Source organism: Electrona antarctica (genome assembly GCF_951216825.1).
Source record: "Electrona antarctica genome assembly, chromosome: 6".
Taxonomy (NCBI): Eukaryota; Metazoa; Chordata; class Actinopteri; order Myctophiformes; family Myctophidae; genus Electrona; species Electrona antarctica.
In genome coordinates, this window is record NC_136811.1 from 35,467,127 (window position 1) to 35,484,368 (window position 17,242).

Sequence of the window (17,242 nt, forward strand, 5' to 3'; positions counted from 1 at the left end):
AGGGTGCCGGGCCGGTTCCGCTCCTGCCGAGTGTCAGCTGACCGTGCCCCGTGGAGTCCCACATAGTCCGCTAATTCCAATGCCAATCATTGATGTACCATTCTCCCGCATTGCTATGGATATTGTCGGCCCCCTTCCTAAGTCAGCCCGTGGCCACAAGTATATCCTTGTCATTGTCAATTATGTCACCCGCTATCCAGAAGCCATACCTCTCCCTACAGCCAATGCTAGGGCCATCGCTCATGAGCTGCTCATGTTGTTTAGCCGTGTCGGAATAGCAGACGAGATCCTGTCGGACCAGGGGACTTGCTTCATGTCCCGTGTACTGATGGCGTTGTACAAGTGGTTAAAAGTCAAGCAGATACGCACCCCCGCCTACCACCCCGAGACAGGTGGTCTGGTTGAGCGTTTCAACTTAAAAAAAAAGTTAAAACGGGTCGTTGAAAAGGATGCCAAAATCAGCCTTCCCCACTGCGTAATGTCATAAAACACGTAGACACGCTCCAGCTCCATGCGCATTTGGCCCATTGTAAGAGAACACATGACATTGGCACAGGCCGCTCAGGCGTGCACGTATTACAAGGGTGCCCAGATACGCGAATTTCTCCCCGGTGACAAAGTGTTGCTGTTAGGGCCGATTCATACTCCTATTTTAGAGCCGAATAAAAGTCGGTTCGGCTCTGTAGGGCCTACAATGTGACGTCATTTGAGGTTCGGGGGGGCGGGTACCGTCCTAAAGTTGGCTCTTCGGTGCTACTGAAAATTTCTGACAAGCCCAAATCATTTCGGCGCTACAGCGCCGAAACAGCGGTAAAATAGGAGTATGAATCGGCCCTTAGTCCCCACCAGCGAGTGTAAATTCCTGGCCCGTTGGAAAGGCCCTTATGAAATTGTGGAGAAAAGATTTGTGTGTGTGTGTATATATATATAATAATGCAAACACTTACAATTTAATTTTGTAATACAATAAATCGTTGTCTTCGTCTGGGAAGAGACATATATATGTGTATGTGTGTGTGTGTGTGTGTGTGTGTGTGTGTGTGTGTGTGTGTGTGTGTGTGTATATATATATATATAATAATGCAAACACTTACAATTTAATTTTGTAATACAATAGGGGGTGTCTGACATTTTGTTGTCCAAGAGTTCTACATCCTACTATTCACTGGTACCACAAATTAATATCTGGCAATACACTGCCATCATGTGGTTGATAAAGATACTGTTGGTAAGAAAGGTTCACTACAACAGTGGTTTTCAAGAACCATTATTTATTCTGAATTTGAGCCAGGGACCACCATCTGATGAGATGTAACCCCTCAGACCCAAAACTAAAGACTATTTAGTTATCGTTGGATAGGATTTTGTCCACAATTCCATTCTGTATTGGTGTGGTATCAGTACCATAGACACAGATGTTTAACAATAATTTAACTCTTGAGAGTGTAAAATGAAACCAAATGGACCCTTGGGTCCTTGGGTCCATTTGGACCCTTGGGTCCATTTGTTTTCATTGTATGCTCTCAAGAGTTAAAGATCTATAATCAATCAATCAATCAACTCTCTGGCATTTAGCTGGGGACAACCACCTGGAACCCCCTCAAGGACCATTGGTGGTCCCTGGAAAACCACTACATTACGATGATTACAATGGACTAGACTACTAGAGTAAAGTAGGCCATACTGTATCTCTGTCCGATTACAACATTCTTCTTTCTCAAGAGACATGCCATAGCCACTTGTGAAATGTATAGGAATGTCAAAAAATGACACAGGTAGGTTAGCAAAATAAATAATAGAAGAACTGACTGTGTCAGACTAACTGGGCCAAAACGTATTACCACACAACTTTAAACACTTATGACAGCAGTTTCCTGACAGCCAACTAGCCGATACAGTACGACCTGCCGTCTCTACGGGCTCTAGGATCCAGAGTTCAGAACATGGCCAGACAGACTCCGCCGGTCGGTCGGACTCGGTCGGACTCGCATCGTGTTCGTCTGTCCAATCAGGAGAGAAGAGGCCCAAGAGGGGCGTTCTGTTCAAGTTAACGGCAATAGCTACTGTTGTGTCCTCATTGCTCACTGGTAAACAACATCGTGAAACGAATGACACGCGATTGTGAATTAAAAAAATCAATAAGGTAAGCGAATAAAACACTGTTCACACAATGCAGACAGTCCATTGTAGCCTACTATTAAATGCAACGCTATCACGGCACGCACAGTAGGCCTACTTTAACAGAATAATATGACAACATTAAAGCGTGGAAATGTTCGTGCACATTGTACGAAATATATGTGTGCGGAATATTGTGGTTAGGCAGCGAAATCTAGACTGAATGACGATTTCCTTTCGGGAGGTACATGGTGTACTTATTGGAGACATGTCTGAGCATGGCGGCCACACAGCCGCTCGCTCAGTGTATTGATCAACCTCGCATCACCACCAGGCTTTCTGCAGTACCTGTGGAAATCCGGGTTTCTATTTACTTCTCAGTGCTCTGATCCGGTCTACCTGCCGCCTACTGTCTGACTCTGTATCCGGGTATCCGCTGTAGACCGGATCTGCAACCTACTAAGCGAAATGATCCTATCCTAGTATAGACTGAGCGAAAACGTAAACATTACGCTGACATGACAGGGTTTTAAAGAACAAAGCTGCGGCCAGGTTCTTCAAAACAAATTGTCAACACGTGCATTATTCTTCTGTGTCCATAATTATGTTGAGGCATCATCATGACACATTTCTGAATGAGTTAATACGTTTCTTAAATATATTTTGTATTAAACCGTACAACGTTGTATTGTAGACTCAAATTCATACATAGCATGTTCTTTCAGAGTATTCCAGGGATCTGGTCCAATTTCACATTCAAATGAATTAATTATGTGACTTTCTGTCCAAATCAACATGTTGGACTGACTGCACCCGTTGCTCAAAGCTATCATTGCTGTTTGTTCAGCAGAAAGCTCTCGTTATGGGCAAGTCACACTCCCTGTTGGCCAAGCAGAAAGCCACAAGCCAGGACGCACTGACAACGGCTGATGATGGAACAGATGCACAGAGTGAGGAAGATAAGCATCGAGATGTCTCTCAGTTCCCCTATGTGGAGTTCACCGGAAGGGACAGCGTAACATGTCCTACATGCCAAGGCACAGGCAGAATCCCAAGAGGTGAGACTTAAATGCTAATAATAATTAGAAATGTGTACCTGATTACTTCAGCTGTGACTGCGTTTAGTACCACTATCATACTGCAAAATCCTGAGTGATTTATCCTTGTAGCTACAACTATGATTACTACTACTGTAAATGCAAAGTGCAGCAAAAAAAACAAAAAAACATCCATTCTATAATTCTGTTCAAAATATGATTTGCACATTGGACCACTATTTCCTTTTTGATGTGTACAGGACTTGTCAATAGGCTATGTTGTTGTTCCAACAGGTCAAGAGAACCAGCTCGTTGCTCTTATTCCATACAGTGACCAGAGGCTTAGGCCCAGCAGAACGTAAGTCTCAGCATACTAGACCAAATTAGCATGATTTATTATTTTGTGCTGAAAATAGTTGTAGTTGGCACTGTTTTTCCTAGAGGATGATACTCTCTGATATTGAGTAAAGATTAGCCAATAGTACTTCCCTAAAATATGCGGTTTGCGGCGTGTCACACTTCTGTTTTTCTATCCCCACAGAAAGCTGTATGTCTCTATATCAGTTGGCCTTTGCCTGCTGCTGTCTGGCTTGGCTGTTTTCTTCCTTTTCCCTCGTTCTATTGACGTCTCCTATGTGGGAGTTAAGTCGGCCTTTGTCTCCTACGACCAAACCAGAAGGATTGTCTACCTTAACGTTACAGTAAGGCTGCATGGTCATCCCCCTGCTGTTTGTCGAACCAGGATTCTAGTGTCTAGACTCGAGTCTAACAGTCTTCCTTCTTTCCGATAGAGCACCCTGAACATCACCAATAACAACTACTATGCCATATCGGTGACCAACATCACTGCACAAGTCCAGTTCTCAAAGACGGTGATTGGCAAGGCCAAGAATAACAATATTACATTAATTGTACCTCTGGATAAACAGCAGGTGGGTCCTAACACTCTTCTTTGTACACATGTACTGTAGATGAGCTACACTAAAATAACTAAAACCACTATTTATAGTACATTGTTTCTTCCAAACCATTAACCAACACAAAATAGATGGTAAGAAACAGGTTGTCCAAATTTTCTTGTGACCAACAAAATATTTAAAATCAGAAGTAATTGATTGTCTGGAGTCAAACACCAGTCAAACATCACCCTAATACCCTATTCAGGCACAGCTGACATTTTGACTGGTCAATGCATCTGAAGATAATGACATTAATTGTGGGTGTGTTTTAACTGTACAGGGATTAGTTACCCATTACAGTGCAACCTAAATGAAACGCGCACAATGAATGTTTATAACTTTAGCTGTGTTTTTACAAATAAAAATGGCTGCTGTGGACTGTTGCCCTTTGAGTCAAGCACTTACAGGAGCATCAATGTTCAACGACTGAGTCAACATAGTTCAAGATTTAATTATAGAAAAACCCTACTGTTGAACTAGTCATGTATGCCTTGACATATCTATTTTACAGGTTGATTACATGGTTCCAACTACAATTGCTGATGAGATGAGCTACATGTTGTAAGTATCTCATGAAATAAGATGCATAAACACAGATCAATAGTGCAATAACACAATTAAATGGCCATTATGCCTTCATCCCTTAATTATAGTGTTAGAAATCTTAAACTACCTCTTCTTTCCTTGCAGTGACTACTGTACCCTGCCGTCCATTAAAGTGCACAACATTGTAGTCATGATGCAGTAAGTATGGCTTCATATACTACGCCAGCAAAATAAACATTTGTCGCTTCCAGCCCGCATCCTTGTTGTGGGGCAAGTAGGACCCTAGGAGAGACACAGATCAATCACTTTGCTAGTGACATGACGAGCTTGTAAACAGTGAGATTGAGTGAGGATTTTATTGTCTGGACTTTCTATCAAACAATCAAGTATCAAAGCAAAAGCAAAGTTACTTATTTACCCAGGGAAACTGGACTAAGCATCAGATACTTGTTTACAGCCAGGCCCTGCTCATAGAACATTTCATGGTAGTGGTTCAATGCCTTGCTCAAGGGCACTTCAGCGGTGGTAATTTTTAACGTGCCGGTCCGGGGATACGAACTGGCGACCTTCCGGTATCAACACCGCTCCGCAAACCGTTCGGCCACCGCTGCCACAAAGCAAGCAAATGTGCACTGACAGTGGATGCATAACAGCCAAGCACTGGTCATTTAATTAAGCCACATACACATTTATATAATCTATGAGGTTTCTATTTTAATTGGGTGTCTAGCTGGTCATGTCATGATTTTATTTATATATCACTATTAGTATAATATTATATATTATATTATATTTTCAATTAACAGATTTAACAGTTTAAAAACCACCCGATCTAAATTGTATTGTATCTTGTTAAAGTGTTCTTGATTAATGTATTCATTCGTTTAAAATTTAAACGAATTACTATTTTCTGGGTGTTCATTTAAACTTTAAATGAAAATAGTCAAAACAAAAATACATTTTGAACTTGAAAGAAATAATAAAAAACAGCCTAGGCCTATATATATATATATATATAAAAGTATATGAAAGCCATTTAAAATGTTTATAGAATATACAGGTGGTCCCAAATGATTAATTACACCACATCACTGCACTGCAAATTAAGTAAAAGTAGGTCAACTGTCAATTAACTACCTGTAGCTTATTAAAATAGCCAATCTACATACCCTGGTGAGCTGCAGACCAGCTATTTTCAATGAACAGAGTTAACGGAGATTAACAATCAATAAAACAACGCACTGGATCTAGAGGTAGGCCTATTATATATTGTTAATAAGTGTTCTTGAATCATAGCCTACCATGTGTTATCATATGGGCAATCAACAGCACTCAACTAGAAAAAGTATTGACCTTTTCTGTTTTGCACTAGTCTGTGGATGTGAATCAGCAGTTTGAGCACCCACCAGCAGATGTAAAATAAACATGGGGCATGAAAGATTTCTGCAGATGTTTCGCTAAGCAATTAAATGTATAATAGTTTGTTCCTTCAATAAGGTAGGCTACTGTGCTGCATCAGTTGTAGGTTGTAGCCATGAAAGTGTGGCAGTAGCTGTCAAAATCATCTTTCCATTCTGTGTGAGTGTGTTCATATTTAATATCCCCGATTTCTCTCTTCCTAATAGCTTGTACTTGTACGTATGTTGAGCGCAAGCCTCCCATTAGTTTTCCGTTCAATCTTTAGTTGACAAATGAGTAATTTTACAAACGCAAATCATGTGAATTGTCATTCACACCGTTCAGCTAGATTCAGTTTGCCCCACAACACGGCGAGGGGCGGAGATCAGAGAGAGGGGGCTCTCTATGACGAGACGTTGCTGGAAACTATAGGGGCATCTGGGTGGCACAGAGGTAATTCGCTTTGTGTGTGGGAAGGAGACTAGGTGGGTGGGACTAGGGAGAGTGATCTATGTTGCTGGCTGCATTAGCAACTCCTACAGGTTGGTCTGAGTGCCTGTTCAGCACTGAGCAGAACTGAGAGGGAGTGTGTTCCAAAAGGTTTGCAAAATATGTTTTGGAAATCTGCGGTGGGAACACTTCATGGGGGTATCTTCGGGGTTTGCCTACAAAAAGATGTCATCATCCAGTACAGTATCACTCGAACTATTGTTATTGATGAGATGTTTATTGCTTTACAGGGTGACGGTGACGGCATCCTACTTCGGCCATGCAGAGCAAGTTTCACAGGAGATGTACCAGTATGTGGACTGTGGGGGAAACACAACGTCACTGCATGGTCATGTGAAGGTGTACTAATAAGGCCAGTGACAGCCTAATGCTTAAATGCTTTGAGTGAGATTTTTGTAGGGCCCTACTAAGCTGGATTCCACTGAAAAAAATAGGAAAGTAATGAAGTGCCAACCAGGGTAGAACATGTATTTTCTTCCATGAAGTACAGCTGCTTGTGGATTACAGGATGTTTCAAGAATTTACCAGCCAAATTGTTGCTGTGCCTGTTTGTTCACTTCCTTCCTTGCAATATTACTCAGCACTCAGAGTATTATTCCCATCCTGGCGTCAATGTATAGTAAAAAAATATAATTTAACAATTTGGATTCATTATTTTACTAATAACCAATTAAGTGACACTCCTTATTGATTAAGTGAGTGGTTCTCAACCTTTTTAGGCTGTGACCCCCCAAAACTTCACTGTCACCTGGGGACCACAATGGTTTTCATTGTAAACAAAATGTTCAGATATGATGCACTTTATCTTGGGAATTTAAATGTGATGATCAAAAAGGAAAGAATGTTAATTCAGTATTGTACCGGTACTGTATGGCATGTTGTACTTTATGCCACTGAGTGACCATAGACCACTTTTAAACCCTTCTAAGGGAAAATGTCATCCTAGATACATATGACAGAACCCCTTTGACCAAGTTAATAAAACCGAATCACTTGATTACCTTTTCCCAATCCTTCCTACACAAATACTTTCACTTTGTTTCCTAGAAAGACATTTCTTTCTGTCTATGAAAATCTAGTTTGTATATATTTAATTTCTTATATTTTATTTGTTCAGAGTTATATCTATATTCAACCTATTTTGGGTTTCCATATCATACATATTTGGATGACAAAAGAAAATGTGACTACTGTGAATGCTAGCATTAGATGAGCACTTTTTAAAAAGGATTTTATTTTTTTTGTTTTCTGCCATGCATCTATGTAATAGAACCCAGCTCAGAAAGACGCATCAACATGTTTTGACATGCCCACTTGACTGGGGATGCATGATGTTGACATTTTGGCCGATATTGATTGAATAACCAAAAATGCATATTATACAGTTACTGATTCCGGGTGCCGGCTGGCCTATTGATGCTAGTTCAAACAACGTATTTATACTTTTTCCAACTTCTTTTATTTCATTTGTTCTACAGTTGGACTTTTGATAGCTTCCCCAGATAACATTGATTTCATTTTCACATTCAAACAAACAAAATTAAATACTGGATACAAATATTGGATTATTTTGTCTATACCAAATGTACCGTTTTTAAGTAGTTACCGTATATATCGACTGATTGATTGAACAATTAATCGTACATCCCTAGTTGATGCCTCCAGTATGGGTGCATTTGATGACAGTCCTTTAAGTTTGTTGGAGCCTTTAGCCTTCACATGGTATGTGTGCTAAAAAGCGAGGTGACCCACATGTAGCCTGGCTAATAAGCCAGACTAATATCACACAACACTGTCGCGGTATATTAGTCTGGGCTGGCTCCACTTGGATTTCATTTCCCGGGGGGCGGGTTCAAACATTTTCTCTTTGACGCAATTGGTCAGAGCTACTGTCAGTCAAAAGTCTCAAGCATTGAACGTCACTGTACCAAAGCCCGCCCATATTGCATACCGTGTCCCGATTGGTCCGACCTGTTCTCGGTTGTAGGAAAGAGGCGTGCTACTGAGCCTCGCCAGACCGTAATCCGCTGGTAGGCAATTTATTTTTGCCAACGGCTGATTCGGTCTGGTTTATTAACCAGGCTAACCCACATGAGCACCTTTTTGATGTTTAATTGATTTTCTGCTCTTATAATTTTATGTTGAGTATAAAAAGGAGTGCATTTCTTGTGTTGAAAACATGGGAGTGGGGTTGCTGTATGTAATTCCATATTACTAATAGTGTGTCTTGCATTGCCTCCCTAGCTTACACAGTATCTTAGCAGTAGCACGTTGGAACACAGATCTCTAATGTTGCAACATGTTCTTGAGATTTAGTTTTATTATTTTTTAGGATGTGGTGTCATTGTTTTAACACTGTTTTAATTCAAAATAACCTTTACTGTATCATGTATAGATGGGTAGCCTTTAGTCTTGACTATTCCATACTATAATGCAGTGTGATAAGTATTCAAGCATATCATTTTCTAATTTACACATGTTCTACACAGCAGTCTGTTCTCAAAGTGGGGCCTGGGGACCCCCAGGGGTTCTTGGGAAGGTTCCAGAGAAGACATTTGTTATTACAATCAGTTGAGCCACTTTAACGCTATTTTATACTTCGGCTACTCAAAAATAGTAGATCTAAAAGAGAATGTAGATCTGCTATTTTTTTAAGATAATTTTGTACAAATTTGAATAATTAAAAAATAAATAAAGTAACACAAATATTCTCTTCTTGGGCTCCCTGGCACATTATATTTTCACATGGGTTTATGGCCAAATACATTTTACAGTTTGGGGGTTAACATGAAAAGGGTTGAGATGAGAACCGGTGCTGTGCAGAACTGTATATTAAATGTGTGATGATATTCCATTGCCCAGAGACAGTTTGTATAACTTCATAAAAAGAAAGGCTGAGGGGACATGTCTGTCACTGCATTAGAGATCCCTGCTGGATGGTCAAGAGTGCCTGTTCACCAGAAGATCTAGGGGGAGATCATGTGAACGTGTGTGTGTTATGCGCTCCTTGTGAAACTCCTCACTGTAAGAAGTGGCTGCACTGGCTGGTTACTTCATATTTATTGGAGGAGGAGCAGGTGCAAGATTGCCCATCCCAGTTTAACCCATTTAGACCTGAGACCAGATTCTACAAATGTTTCTATATCAGTGGTTCTCAAACTATTTCATGTCAAGGACCCCAGAAATATCTGTATTTGGCTGCGGACCATTTTCAAGATTTTTCAATATTGACATTATTTTGTTCATGTAAATGTGAATACTGTACAATCATCCACAGTGGTGTAGTTTACCTGCATGAAGCAACAAATAAAATCACAACTGATTTAGACCTTTGTTTTGCTTATTTTGTTTAATTGCAGAGGACTGCACTACAGCTTGCAAACACTGGGTGGTGCTGAGTTGTCAAGAAATATATTTGATGACCCACGACACACAGTAGTGTGGCTCACTTTGTACAAGTGATGAAGAGGGGGGGAGGGGGGGGGTGATACAATTGGAACTGGAACACTAAAATTTGCAGATTGTTTTATGTTTACTAAAGAGCGGTAGGGATGGGGAGAATATAGAGCTTTCACTTTTTAACAAATGAAAATTAAAACATTTTTACTCAAAAGATATCACTTGTACATTGTGTATTATCTATTTTGCATATATATGTTATATATAACTATCACTTTCTTTGTCCTTCATGACCTCATCAGTCTGCAGCTAGACCAGTGTGTCCCAAACTTTATAGCTCAAGACCCAAAAGAGAAATTTGGTGGGACCCAAACTACAGTGAAAGTAGCAGATGGGCTATTTTCACTTCTTAAAAGCTAAATTTGTGGAAAATCATTTGAAATAATAATAATAATAATAATAATAATAAATCACACTAGATGTATTTTTTAAGTCCATAGACTAGAAATGATTTATGTCAGTGCTCTAAACAAACATTAATAAGTCCATACACTTGGCTGCCACATGAGCCATGCATTGGAACAAAAAAAAGAAAGAAGTGGGATAGTTACTCGTGACTCACAAAAATTGGTCCGCAACGCACAAATGGGTCCCGGCCGGCTAGACAGAGCTGGATGCATGTCACTGTGCTACTCTGTTGGCTTCCACACCAGGCACTCTGTACTGCTAGAAACACAGGTCTCCAGTGAGTACCGGTATGTTCACATCTGTTGTACTCATTAAGAACGCCAGTTCACTTCCTTTGTAGGATTCAGGTCAGGAGCTTTGGAGCCTATCCAGTCCGATTTACCAGGTGCACTGCAGACAAAATGCAGGAACACATACTGCACTAAATTCAATCAAGACTACCGTTTCTCTGGTAGATAGAATGTCACTTTTGGTACAGAGGAGGGTTAATGTTAGTATGTGTGAATGCATTTATTTCTCCCACATCCCACGGCCTCATACATGTGTCCAAAGAGCTGAGTGAGGAAGTGGTTTCTGAGCCGGTAGTCAGCCAAGACTGGATTCTGCATTTATCCTTAGTTCTTGTAAACTGACTGTGCCTTCGTAAGTTGCCAATTAGCCCAATTGAATTGGGTAATTTCCAAAGGAAAAAAAATGTCCACAGACCACATGTATACATATAGACATGACCATAAAAAAAAGGAAAAAAATGCACAATGCATGTTCTAGTGGTTGGCGTAATGAAAATTGCTAAACATATCAACAAAAGCCAAACTACAGTATATAGACATGGTCAATTTCATTTCGGCCAAGATGAGAGCAGCATCCTAGATAGATTTGGTTGTGTCTTAATTATGACAATTAATTTAATTATTACAGAAGACCTTCCCTTTACCTCATAGATCATACAGTAGACTCAGAGTTTCCTCTCTCCAGGCATAAGGAAATGGCTTTTCCAGATGTACTCTATATGGACCGCCATCATAAAGGAAATCATGCCAACTTGTCTCAAGCTATTGGTTAACCATACTACTATATAGCCAATGCTTACATGAACTGAGGTAGATATTATTGCATTACTCTATTCCTCTTGAAGTAAATATGAAGTGTGTCAGAAAAGAACACTGACCATTATTATGTGACAGTATTATCACCATATTATTACCGTTCCACCCTGGAGGCAAATCTTTCCGGTGATAAAATGGCCAATCAAAAAAGTCAACCAAAGAACAAGATTCCTATACAGGATCTCCTCACTGGTCAACAAAAACACCCTCAAGACCCTAACAGGAGCCCTTGTACAAGGTTTCTTCGACTATGCATGCACCTGGTACTCAACGGCCCAAGGCTCCAGACAAGGCTCCAGACTTCCCAAAACAAACTGGTCAGGCTACTACTTGGCCTCACTCGAACCCACCTCACCCCTGCCCACTGTGATAGTCTGGAATGGCTTAGGGTTGACGACAGAGTACGGCATCTTGCAATGAATCTGGTCCACAAGATTCGATACACCACCAAGATACCCATGTACCTGTCTAAATACTTCCTTAATATAAACAAAGTCCACACCGATAACACCAGAGGGAGTTCAACAAACCATGTGCAACCCAGATTCAGCACAAACAAGGGACTACATTATTTTCGCTCCTATGCCACCAAAATGTGGAACGCCCTACCAACAGTCATTAAGACATGCAACTTCCTTGACTCCTTCAAAACCACTCTCAAAGGGCACCTACGGGCGGCTGCAATTCGAAACTGGCCCCCGTAAAATCTGAATCCCCCACCCCCTTTTCCCCTCACTCACTCACTGTATATGTTTTTCCCCCTTTTGAGTGGTGCAACCACTCCCTTATGGAGCTATGTGTGTGGGTGGCTGGCTGGCGGGTGGGTGCCTGGTGGGTGGGTGCCTGCCTGGCTGGGTATGAGCACGAAAACAGCATGGTTGTTTTTCACCACCTGTGCACAACCTAACACACACACAAACACACACGCACATAGTAACTGTATATGATGATGATTTTGGGTGTGCCAGTACAGTACAGTACAGTGACAGTACAGTACAGTACTGTAGAGGGACTGCCACACGGTAACTCTGTCATTTCTCAACCGTTTCGGACGCGGGGCGGCACGCCGGAACCGGCCCGGCACCCTGGGTGCGTTCCTGTGGACCCCCCCCCCCGGAACCCCCACACGGAGTTGCACCACTCACTTCACACGGGTGTGATTTTACCTCCTCTATGATGATTTCCTGTTGTTGGCTATAGTGTATATACGTCTCTAAATGTTATGATGAATTGAACATGGTGGACCCTATTGTAAACAAGTGTAATGCTTTATGGAGTCGTCCAGTTAACAGTTTTGTATTGAGTTGTGCTTGAAATGTACTGTAATTCTCCAATCTGTTAATAAATACTTCAATCAATCAATCAATTCAAATGGTTGGGAATCACTGCAAAACTTCCACATTTTGCACTAATAGCACACCACACTGCTGATATAGCACCAGTGAATCACTATAAACAGCACTTATTGGATCTGTTCTTTTTTGGTAAGCAGCAGCAGGCCTACCATATATCTATGAGCAGTACGACAACATTATCTTCCTCAGGCCAGCCCCCAGAAGAAAGCAGACCACCCCACCCACACCACTCCGTCCCCTGCTGCGCTGACATTGCCTCCACTAACCTTGTTGGTAGATTCCTTCTTTCTAGTTGCGGCCACTAGTAGCCAGGGGCGAGGGGGAGGAGAGGTGGTTGTTTGACAGACTTTCTGCACGTCGCTTTTTTCTTCCAATTCCATCTTCTTCCAGAGTTTAACTCAAAAAGTCGCGAAAAGCCTAATTCATCAGTTAATAATGGGTCTTGCTGTGCGTCTTTCATCTCCTTCCTCAACGGCGTTGAGTAGGACGAGGCGGCTCGCACAGCTGCTGCTCTTGCTGGCGGTGGCGTTCGTGGCCATGTGCGCCGCGCGCGGCTCCGACGCGCCTCGAGGAGTAGCGGTGGGCTTCGTGTTTGATCCCGCTGCGCGGTGTGATCCGCCGTGTAAACACGCAGGAGTATGCATCCGCAACAACACCTGCTTCTGCTCCAGAGGTTATGAAGGAGAGACCTGCCAGTATGGTGATGTTACAACCTTTTGGTTATTTCAACCTTTTTGATTTCAAGGATCCCCAGTTTAATTATGCATTATTAGGCCACGGATAAGATCTTTTATTAATTTATTTTGTACTCTCTGGGACCCCAATGTAAGAACATTTGGCCATGAGTTTGTGCTTGAAATGTACTGTAATTCTGTCAATCAATCAATGTTACATGGTTTGGTCCGATAGTTTGTAATTTGGTGCACATTTCCTTATGTCTTAGATAGGAAAGCTGTAGGCCTATAGAAATAATAACTGCATGTGAAACTCTTATCAAATGATTGTACGTTTTCTAATATAACTTCCCCTAGAATAATAAAATAACCCCTAGGGCTATGCAGATATCTGTCAGTGTGGTTTTTATTTGGCAGTGTTAGAAATGATAATTGATTGATACACGGTAAACACAGACTAACGTTACATTTATGTGTTGAATGGGATTGAATGCTCTTGTGTTGAATGCAGCTAATTGTTATCCCAAATGTAAAAATGGAGGAGAATGTCTTCGTCCAGGGAAATGCAGATGTCGCCATGGATTTGGAGGCAAATACTGCCATAAAGGTAATATGTGTTGTTTGCTACTTGTCGGAATGTTTGAATAAACCGACTTAAGAAATCACTTTATTATGGCATATTGATTACAATGTTTTTCCCCTGAATTTCCAAATTTGCCACTATGAAATGATCAATCCTTCGATCAATCAAATCATTCACAATGAGACAGGTTAAATCAAAGTCTCATTGATTCCACTGCTGTGTATTTGTCAGTGACGTGTATTGGTGGATGCTGGAATGGAGGGGAATGCATTGCTGTCAACGGAGTGGCCAAGTGCATCTGTCCATCAAGCTGGTCTGGCTCCAAGTGTCAAGAAGGTCTGTTTATAGCCTTAAGTACCCTATTAGCACCAAAGGTCAATGTCCCCAAATGACTGGCTGATGTCTCAGCTGGAACTATTCATCAAAAGTTGGCTTGCTGACTTTGGCCACTTTCAACCAGCCTTCCCTATTTTGGGCATGTCGAAATAGCAGATCTACAACCTCACAATGTGATGTGACGCATTGTGAGCTTGTAGATTCACTAGATTGGCTTATTTCCCCCTGTGACACAACAGAGTGTAATTGAGGCTAACGTGGCTAAAGGCTTTTCCTTATCTAACCAAGGCCAAAGTTACTGCCATGTGGAGTATCATCTGCCACAGTTATCACAGTTATCATGAATGGGATATCATTTTTATAGCCTATACATACTCCTATAGAATGTATTCTTCTGGTGAATGGGGATTTATATCCGGTATTTTGAGAATGTGTTACTGTGGTCCGTTCCCCAGCTATCTGTCCCCAAGGGTGTAGGAATGGAGGAAGCTGCGTTGCCCCAGGAATCTGCAGCTGTCCAGAAGGGTGGCTTGGTGGAGCCTGCCATACTGGTTAGTCTCTGTCCGTCTTTTTCACTTTTTCTCGCACGCTACACGCGTGCACACACACACACACACACACACACACACACACACACACACACACACGCTACAGTGCTAAATAATACTGCAGTAATCAGTCTGTCAACAATTTAAGATGAGGCCAAATGGTTTCTGCTTTTGCACTGAATGATACTGTAAATGAGTATGAGTTAATGAATTCTCATTAAAGTTGTCATTGGGTTTGTACGATGAATACCGGAGAACTCGCCAGTTTACCAAGTTTATCAAGAAAATTCTTCATCAATGTCTTCATCGTTATGCTAACATGCTGTCTTCATCAGAGTAGTATGTCAAACTCACAGATGTTATTGTTCATTTCCAAAGTGATCAAATTATTTTGTGCAATTAAATGTTCAGCTAGATGATGATAAAAAGGTGAGTATGTGAATACCAATGATAAGTAGGCCTACCATTTCAGGGATTGTTTACTAATGAATTACATTGTTTCGGTACTTTGGTGTTTAAACTTTTAGCATTCCTACTTTCTCTAGTGTTAACTCTAAACAACTATCCTCTCTCTCTCTCTCTCTCTCAATTCAATGCAATTTAAATTAAGGTGAAGTAAAACTAAAATGCACTAAATCGCGGCGAGTTAAGTTAGTAAACTGGCAAGTTCTCCGGATACCTGTACGATTAGGTTTTAAAAGTTCCTAACTGTTGTTTCTTATTTCTCTTATCTCCTTGTTTCTTATGTTTCTTTCCTCAGTGAAATCCACTGTCCTTAACAATTTACTTTTGGCTGAAAGCACACCACAGACCCCCAAAAACAAGTATTTAACCCTAAAAAGTGGCATTCTTTTGACATTCTCAGAGTTCAGTTACATTTCCACGATGTAACCTTTTCAGTGAATATCATTTTTATTTGGTCCTGATCTGTATAGTTGAGTATGTTCATCTAATACATCTAACACAACTGCAGTGGTTGTAGTCAAGACATTTAAGATCCTGAGGTCGGGTTGGACCGTAGGACCACTACTGGTTGACAAGTGGTACTGCCTGAAGGTAAAACTTCTATTTCTCCCCTGAGTAAGTAGGTGTGCTCTATTAGCTCATTGGAATAAAAAACATCAGCACTTGTGCAGGGGACCCAGGTTCGAATTGTGGGTAGGACAAATGAATAACAGATGCTTTTTGCCTTGGTTCAAAGTTGCCGCTTTAACACAAAGGATTTTTAGTACACGATCAACCAAATACTTTCCTGATTGTTTTCCCTGTCTCTCTCTGTTGTAGCTGTATGCAGTCGGCCCTGCCTAAGCGGAGGGAAGTGTATTTCTCCCGAGACTTGCCGCTGTCGCCCTCCTTACTCTGGCCCTCGCTGTGGGGAAAGGAAAAAGTCTCACTAGTTTGCCCTGTATGCCTGTTTTATGCTTGATGCAACAATAGCAGATCTACAAAATCACTACACATTGCAGTGCAATGCATTGTGAGCTTGTAGATCTGCTATTTTCAGTGCACGACACCCACATGCAACGTTACTCAGGCTTAAGAGGTCAATGACGACCAATTAATGGCTTCATGTGGGATATTACCAAATGCTTTGAACTGGTGCTATGGTAGTTTTATTGTTTTAACATGTGTAATGTTTCTGTAAACCATTGAACCCGTTTAAAAATTATCTTTGAACTGTATAAACACACTATGTACTGTATTTTGTGACATTAAATGAATGTTTGTGAAATGTGTATATCATTGTGATCAGGTATATGCAGTCAATTTGAGCAAAATACCTCAGTCAAAGAAGGCATAAGTAAATAGTATAGATAATTTTATTTTATGATGTATGTACAACACAAGATAAGTTTTTTAAGATAATCTTTTTAACAATAAACAATACAAAAACTGCATACTGTAGAACACCAACAAGTCATCATTTTTGATAAATAAGTCTTCAGTGGAATAACAATCAAAATGTAGACAGATTAACCAAACACTATTAAATCACAACAAAATAAATGCAGTCGCCCAGGCGGTGGCGTAACCGTCTGGGCACCCGACTGGTAATCCAGTCGCAGTGTGCCGCGGGGTTCGACTCCCGAGCCCGACACGGCCTTTACTGCATGTCTTCCCCCATCTCTCTCCCGTTTCCTGTCAGCCTACTGTCTGTCCCTTCAAAAAACCAATAAAAGGCGTAAGCCGCAAAAAAATATCTTT

At 41.1% G+C, this 17,242-nt stretch overlaps 2 protein-coding genes across 4 annotated transcripts; both read left to right on the forward strand.

Annotated features, from left to right (window-relative positions):
* The first annotated feature begins 1,992 nt into the window (after positions 1 to 1,992).
* tmem106ba (transmembrane protein 106Ba) lies at positions 1,993 to 7,574 on the forward strand. Of its 3 annotated transcripts, none has more exons than XM_079504642.1 (8): positions 1,993 to 2,143; positions 2,969 to 3,176; positions 3,450 to 3,513; positions 3,697 to 3,856; positions 3,947 to 4,087; positions 4,626 to 4,675; positions 4,805 to 4,858; positions 6,799 to 7,574. In XM_079504642.1, the coding sequence occupies exons 2-8, from the start codon at positions 2,981 to 2,983 to the stop codon at positions 6,914 to 6,916; spliced, it is 783 nt and encodes a 260-aa protein (XP_079360768.1). In that variant the 5' UTR covers positions 1,993 to 2,143; positions 2,969 to 2,980; the 3' UTR covers positions 6,917 to 7,574. The 3 variants fall into 3 exon arrangements, with proteins under 3 accessions (XP_079360768.1, XP_079360770.1, XP_079360769.1); XM_079504644.1 differs by having other exon boundaries at positions 1,999 to 2,143; positions 2,945 to 3,176; XM_079504643.1 differs by having other exon boundaries at positions 1,999 to 2,143; positions 2,966 to 3,176.
* Positions 7,575 to 13,214: 5,640 nt separating this feature from the next.
* seraf (Schwann cell-specific EGF-like repeat autocrine factor) lies at positions 13,215 to 17,012 on the forward strand. Its single transcript, XM_079504147.1, has 5 exons — positions 13,215 to 13,596; positions 14,082 to 14,177; positions 14,385 to 14,489; positions 14,945 to 15,040; positions 16,322 to 17,012. Exons 1-5 carry the CDS (start codon positions 13,332 to 13,334, stop codon positions 16,432 to 16,434), a joined length of 675 nt encoding a protein of 224 aa, XP_079360273.1. The 5' UTR covers positions 13,215 to 13,331; the 3' UTR covers positions 16,435 to 17,012.
* Positions 17,013 to 17,242: the final 230 nt, after the last annotated feature.

What these genes read in the sequence shown, in the direction of transcription:
- tmem106ba (XM_079504642.1), top strand. Translation starts at nt 2,981, where the DNA reads ATGGGCAAGTCACACTCCCTGTTGGCCAAGCAGAAAGCCACAAGCCAG. An exon ending in TTGTCTACCTTAACGTTACA is followed by an intron (nt 3,857 to 3,946) that starts GTAAGGCTGCAT and finishes TCTTTCCGATAG; the next exon opens with AGCACCCTGAACATCACCAA. An exon ending in TACCTCTGGATAAACAGCAG is followed by an intron (nt 4,088 to 4,625) that starts GTGGGTCCTAAC and finishes TCTATTTTACAG; the next exon opens with GTTGATTACATGGTTCCAAC.
- seraf (XM_079504147.1), top strand. Translation starts at nt 13,332, where the DNA reads ATGGGTCTTGCTGTGCGTCTTTCATCTCCTTCCTCAACGGCGTTGAGT. An exon ending in AGGCAAATACTGCCATAAAG is followed by an intron (nt 14,178 to 14,384) that starts GTAATATGTGTT and finishes TGTATTTGTCAG; the next exon opens with TGACGTGTATTGGTGGATGC. An exon ending in TGGCTCCAAGTGTCAAGAAG is followed by an intron (nt 14,490 to 14,944) that starts GTCTGTTTATAG and finishes TCCGTTCCCCAG; the next exon opens with CTATCTGTCCCCAAGGGTGT.